The sequence below is a fragment of the Henckelia pumila genome, chromosome 2 (genome assembly GCF_033568475.1).
Source record: "Henckelia pumila isolate YLH828 chromosome 2, ASM3356847v2, whole genome shotgun sequence".
Lineage (NCBI taxonomy): Eukaryota > Viridiplantae > Streptophyta > Magnoliopsida > Lamiales > Gesneriaceae > Henckelia > Henckelia pumila.
The window spans coordinates 4,903,358-4,909,008 of record NC_133121.1 but is presented as its reverse complement, the minus strand read 5'-3'; the positions used below and the strand labels follow the sequence as shown (position 1 = coordinate 4,909,008).

Genomic DNA, 5,651 nt, shown 5'->3' with positions numbered 1-5,651 from the left:
CTCGATTTCTCTACTTTCAATAATGAATTTCATCAGCTAAACTCATATTTTTTTGTTGGGAATTAAAGGATCCCACCCTAGCCACTTGTATACAATTGAACTTTGAATATTTGGTTTTCATCTCAACTAATGATTTTTTATTATTACTATGAATTGATATATCGAGTGGTAGCTAACTTCATCATATTTTTATATGTTGAATGGTTTGAAAGAATAATTTGTGACATGATCGAGTAAATAAAATCCGTAATCAACAATGCGCACAGATATATGACATCGGGTAGTTTAATTTGTGACATGATCGAGTAAATAAAATCCGTAATCAACAATGCGCACAGATATATGACATCGGGTAGTTGCGGTGACAACTATAAGTCGGTAGATTGAAATTAAGTACGAGATTTCACAATTTAAAGTTTCATAATTACGTCCTAAACCATAATTTCGAAATATAAAGATAGTGCATGATAGGCTGATAGCCTATTAGTTTAATCACCACTGGAAACAGCCACCGAGCCCAGATCTACACCACCATCAGCTCATCCGAGCTTAGGTCATCAAACCTTGTGCATGTCATTAAAAAAAATAATAAAAATAAAATAAAATAATAATAATAATAATAATAATAATAAGAAGAAGAAGCCAAGTAAGAGAATACCAAATGCTTGAATAATTGTCAAAATCTCAAAGCTACATAAATATTCATCCGATGACAAACATCAGATAACATAATAATAAATAGAACATATGACTCTCCAACTACAACAATCTTAAAGATGGAATATATAATAAACACTCAACTAATGGCAAACCGCAAACTTCACATTACACAGTAATTAACAGAACATATGGTTTTCCAACTAAGAAAAAACGACAAGAATAAAATAGGAACACATTAAGGTACGTACTACTGTGTGTCAACGGTGCGAGGAACAAAATCTTCCTCACGTTCAGATTCACGAGGACAATATTCTTCATGCTCAGCTGGGACCATCATTTCTTCGCCATCCTAAAAATATATAACAAGAATTAACATCCAAACTCCATATGCGAATATATAAATATGTATATATTTATATACCACTCTATTTCAATACATTTAGAATTTGCTGACAGCACGACGCATACACCCTCTCCGTTTCGTATTATAGTTGTTGTCTTGGACTTGTGATTGATAAACTCACATAGCTATTGGTGCAATCAAAACAAGTTATGAACAACTGTCCCCTAGTTCGAGAGCTAAAAAGAACTAGTAAATCCAAATTCAATCATGAAGTAATGAACTGACGGGGGATTTTATTTAACCTCAACTTGGTTTGAATTTGCGTGCCTCAACATGTGGGGATATACCCAAGACAAGGTTTTCGAAGCTTGTAAGGGAACAAGTTTCATTTGGCATCACCAAAAGCGCAAAATATAAAATTAAACATTCATATTAACAAGGAACGAGTATGGAAATAACTCGATTGAAACGGTAACAAAAGATTGACAAGGGCAAAGCAAAACAGCGAGGACGGTACCTTGATCTCACAAACCAAAACTTTATTTGGACCTAGCAGATCAACAACAGCTCGAAAGAGACGGCGCTCATCACTTTTGTCACTCCGTGCCCAAAATGTCAAGAAATAATACCTAGAAAACTTGTTCAACTTGACAACCCTCTCGAGATAGAAATTTTTTTGCTGTAACCAAAACAAACGAACATCACTAAGCTTATTAAGCAATTTAGGCTAGTAAATAATTTGTTTAACCTCTTTCGCATTGTAGACGTTTAAAGCTGTTTTTGCCCGATCCCTGACATTACTTAAACCATCGACATAAAACTGAGTAAAGCCTCCACCGCATTCACTTTTGCGTGGGTCCATATAAATATCGCATATCTGAGAACAGATTTAAACAATGGTTAGTTTTCGATATCTCTGCCTAACTAAAATATAGAGTGTTAACCCCAGTTAGCTATCAAATAATAATACAGTAAAAGACTTAAAAAAATTCTTCTTCCCCAATTCTTTGTTTTGAATGACAACGAGTAAAAGGCAAAGGACAACATACATGACGTAGGAGTGACAACTCATAATCATCCATCGAATGATACCCAGTAAAATTTTGATCCCATCCAACCGAATCCAGATCTTCACCACCTCTACCGACAGATGAGCTACTGTTGGCATCAACCAATCCATCAGCAGAGCCACTTATAAGGTCAAACAATGCGAATTACTTTTCATTTTTAAAAAAACCGAGAAGATAATGTCACATGCATGCAGACAATCCAAGACATAGTTCATAAAAAAAGGGGATGTTAAGGTACCCTGTGTAAAGTGGTTGATCTTCCTCGCGTTTGATTATGCAAGGAGAATATTCTTCATGGTCATCCGGGATCGTCATTTCCTCATCATCCTAATAATATATAACACTTAACATCAAAACTTCACATGCCAACAAAAAGGTAAATAGTTTAGACTTTGATGATAAAGTTATATTCATCTTTCGCTTATTCAAGCCTACTCAAAAGTTTTGGTTTGATATATGCTTCAAACCGGTGGAAAACTCCATTATCCACAATTCAAAAGAATATTCATACATTTACTTAAAAACATGGCACAGGAAAACCACTCCGTTTGCTTACAACATTTAGAACTTGCAGACTACATATGAGTCGCATATCTCTGCAATGTCTTCTATACTACCTCTCTCCATTTCACATCTTATAGTTCACTTGGGTTCGTGATAGATAAACTCACATAGCTATCACACAAGTAATGAACCCCTAGTTCGAAATGGCGAGGATGATACCTTGATAAATTTCATTTTGCAACAAGGATGGTGTTAACATCAAAAAATGACTAGGACAAAATGGAGAGGATGATACCTTAGTCTCACAAAGGAAAACATTATTCCCACCCAGCGGTTTAACAACAGCTCGAAAAAGTCGGAACTCACAACTTTCAACAATCCACGCCCAAAATGTCAAGTAGGCATCCATATAAACTAGGTTAAGCTTGACAACTTTCAGCAAAGTAAAATTCTTTTGCTGCAACCGAATCCAAACGAACAAAACATCATTTCGCAATTTTCGCTTACTAAGCAATCAAGGCTAATAAATAATTTATCTAACTTCTTTCTCATTGTAGACGTTTAAGGCTGCTTTTGCCGAATCACTGACAGCGCTGAAACCATCCACATAAAAACAAGTAACCTCGCACAGACTTTTACGTGGGTCCATATAGACATCACATCGCTGTAAATAAATTTAAACAAAGGTTAGTTTTCGACATTCAAACATGGCATGTGTAAATTTTTGCGGAGAAGATTTCTTTCCCCAATTCTTTGTATGTATCTTCGACGCAAGGGGAAAAGCAATAGGATCGAATCAAATGGAGTAGAAAGCAAAGAACAACGTACATGACGTAGGAGCGACAACTCATCAGCATCCACTGAACGAAGGACTGCAGAATTAGGATCCATTTGAACTTTTGACTTATCAGCATCCATTGAATGAAGTACTCCAAAACTAGGATCCCATTCAACTTTTGGATTCGCTTACAATCAACCCACGGCTAGCTTTAGCATAAATTCAAAACGAAAACAGAAAAAAAAAAAAAAAGAAAAAGAAAAGAACAAAAACGAACATTTATCGCCATCTCGTACCTGGTTCCGCTATCGGCCCTTCTTGCGAAGGGAAAATGCGAGAAGATCGAAGTGATTTACAAGTTCTCTTGCGCCGTAACGCTCTACCCCTGTCAAACCGCAAACATCACAAAACATAGTAATTAACGAATCATATGATTATATGACTACTAAGACAATTTTGTTTTAAAGCTAAAATATCAATAATGACAAGAATAATAGAGGAACAAATTAAGGTACCTTTTGTAAGGGGAGTGATGTTCCACACGCCTAGATATGCGTGGACAACATTCTTCATGGTAATCCGGGATCGTCATTATATCGCCATCCTAAACATATTTTAAAAAATTAACATCCAAAATTCATATGCCAACGAAAAAGGAACGACGAAAAAGAAAGTTTAGCCTTTGATGATGCAGTTATATTTCACTTTCGCCTATTCAAACCTACTGTAAAATTTTGGTTTTGTTATAAGCTTCAAAATTGGTTGAAGACTTCGCTATTGACTATCCGCAACTCAAGAATATTCAAACATTTACTTAAAAACACCATAGCATTTACTTAAAAACACCATAAAACAAGATATGTGTCACATATCTCTGTTACATCTTCTATGTCACATCTCCCTCCATTTCACATCCTATAGTTGACTTGGGCTTGTTATATAACACAAGTAATAAACTCCTGGTGGCCAGTTTTAAAGCAGAAAAGAACTAGAAAATCCAAATTCAATAATGAACCAGCTAAGGAATTTCTTCTTGGTTTGAATTTGCAATGCCTAACACATGGCTATAGAAAGATGGGGTTTTCAAGATTGTAAAGCAAAAAATTTCATATGGCAACAAGGATGGTGTTAAAGCAAAAATTGACTAGGACAAAATGGCGAGGATGATACCTTGATCTCACAAAGCAAAACATTATTCCCACCCAGCGGTTTAACAACAGCTCGAAAAAGTCGGAGCTCACAACTTTCAACAATCCATGCCCAAAATGTCAAGTAGGCATCCATATGAACTTGGTTAAGCTTGACAACTTTCAGGAAAATAAAATTCTTTCGCTGCAATCGAATCCAAAAGAACAAAACATGATTTGGCTTACTAAGCAATCAAGGCTAATAAATAATTTATCTAACTTCTTTCTCATTGTAGACGTTTAAGGCTGCTTTTGCCGAATCCGTGACAGCGCTGAAACCATCCACATAAAAATGAGTAACCTTGTTAAGACTTTTACGTGGGTCCATATAGACATCACATCGCTGTCAACAAATTTAAACAAAGGTTAGTTTTCCACGTTCAAATATGGGGTGAGTAAATTTTTGCGGAGAAGTTTTCTTTCCCCAATTCTTTGTATGTATCTTCGACGTAAGGGGAAAAGCTATAGGATCGAATCAAATGGAGTAGAAAGCAAAGAACAACGTACAAGACGTAGGAGCGACAACTCATCAGCATCCACTGAACGAAGGACTGCAGAATTAGGAATCCGTTGAACTTTAGACTTACCAGCATCCATTGAACGAAGCACTGCAAAATTAGGATCCCATTCAACTTTTGGATTCGATTACAATCAAACCACGGCTAGCTTTAGCATAAATTCAAAACAAAAACAGAAATAAATAAATATATAGAAGAACAAAACAAAACATTTATCGCCATCTCTTACGTGGTTGGGTCCTGCTTGCGAAAGGAAAAGATCGCGCCCTAACCCTCTATGCATTCGGTTATCTCTCTTAACAGGGAACAGACTTATGCACGCACAATACGTGTATATATATATATATATATATATATATAAATAAAATCAACAAAAAAATAGTTTTTTTAAATTTATAAAAAATTAAAAAAAATAATATAATTTTTGTTTTGGGTTGAAAAAGAGATTTCACTTAGATTCAAAAAATAAGACTAGACGTTTCAAAAACACAAAAGAAAAAATGAATGAATATGTGTTGGAATTTTAGAGGGAAATAAGAAACGTTGATTAGTTAGCAGTTGAACAAAAAGATATAAATAATGGAATTGTGG

General features: G+C 35.2%; 1 protein-coding gene across 6 annotated transcripts; it reads right to left on the bottom strand.

The window, feature by feature from the left end:
- Positions 1-240: 240 nt before the first annotated feature.
- On the bottom strand, positions 241-5,375 carry LOC140880917 (uncharacterized). Of its 6 annotated transcripts, none has more exons than XM_073285786.1 (15): positions 5,290-5,375; positions 5,050-5,150; positions 4,763-4,885; positions 4,526-4,687; positions 3,871-3,959; positions 3,652-3,740; positions 3,406-3,542; positions 3,119-3,241; positions 2,873-3,034; positions 2,312-2,400; positions 2,053-2,194; positions 1,752-1,880; positions 1,521-1,682; positions 909-1,009; positions 241-563 (listed from the first exon to the last, which is right to left on the bottom strand). In XM_073285786.1, coding segments are annotated over exons 2-15 (1,599 nt in total). In that variant the 5' UTR covers positions 5,140-5,150; positions 5,290-5,375; the 3' UTR covers positions 241-562. The 6 variants fall into 6 exon arrangements, with proteins under 6 accessions (XP_073141887.1, XP_073141889.1, XP_073141890.1 ...); XM_073285788.1 differs by having other exon boundaries at positions 2,053-2,161; XM_073285789.1 differs by having other exon boundaries at positions 2,053-2,158.
- Between the last annotated feature and the right edge of the window lie 276 nt (positions 5,376-5,651).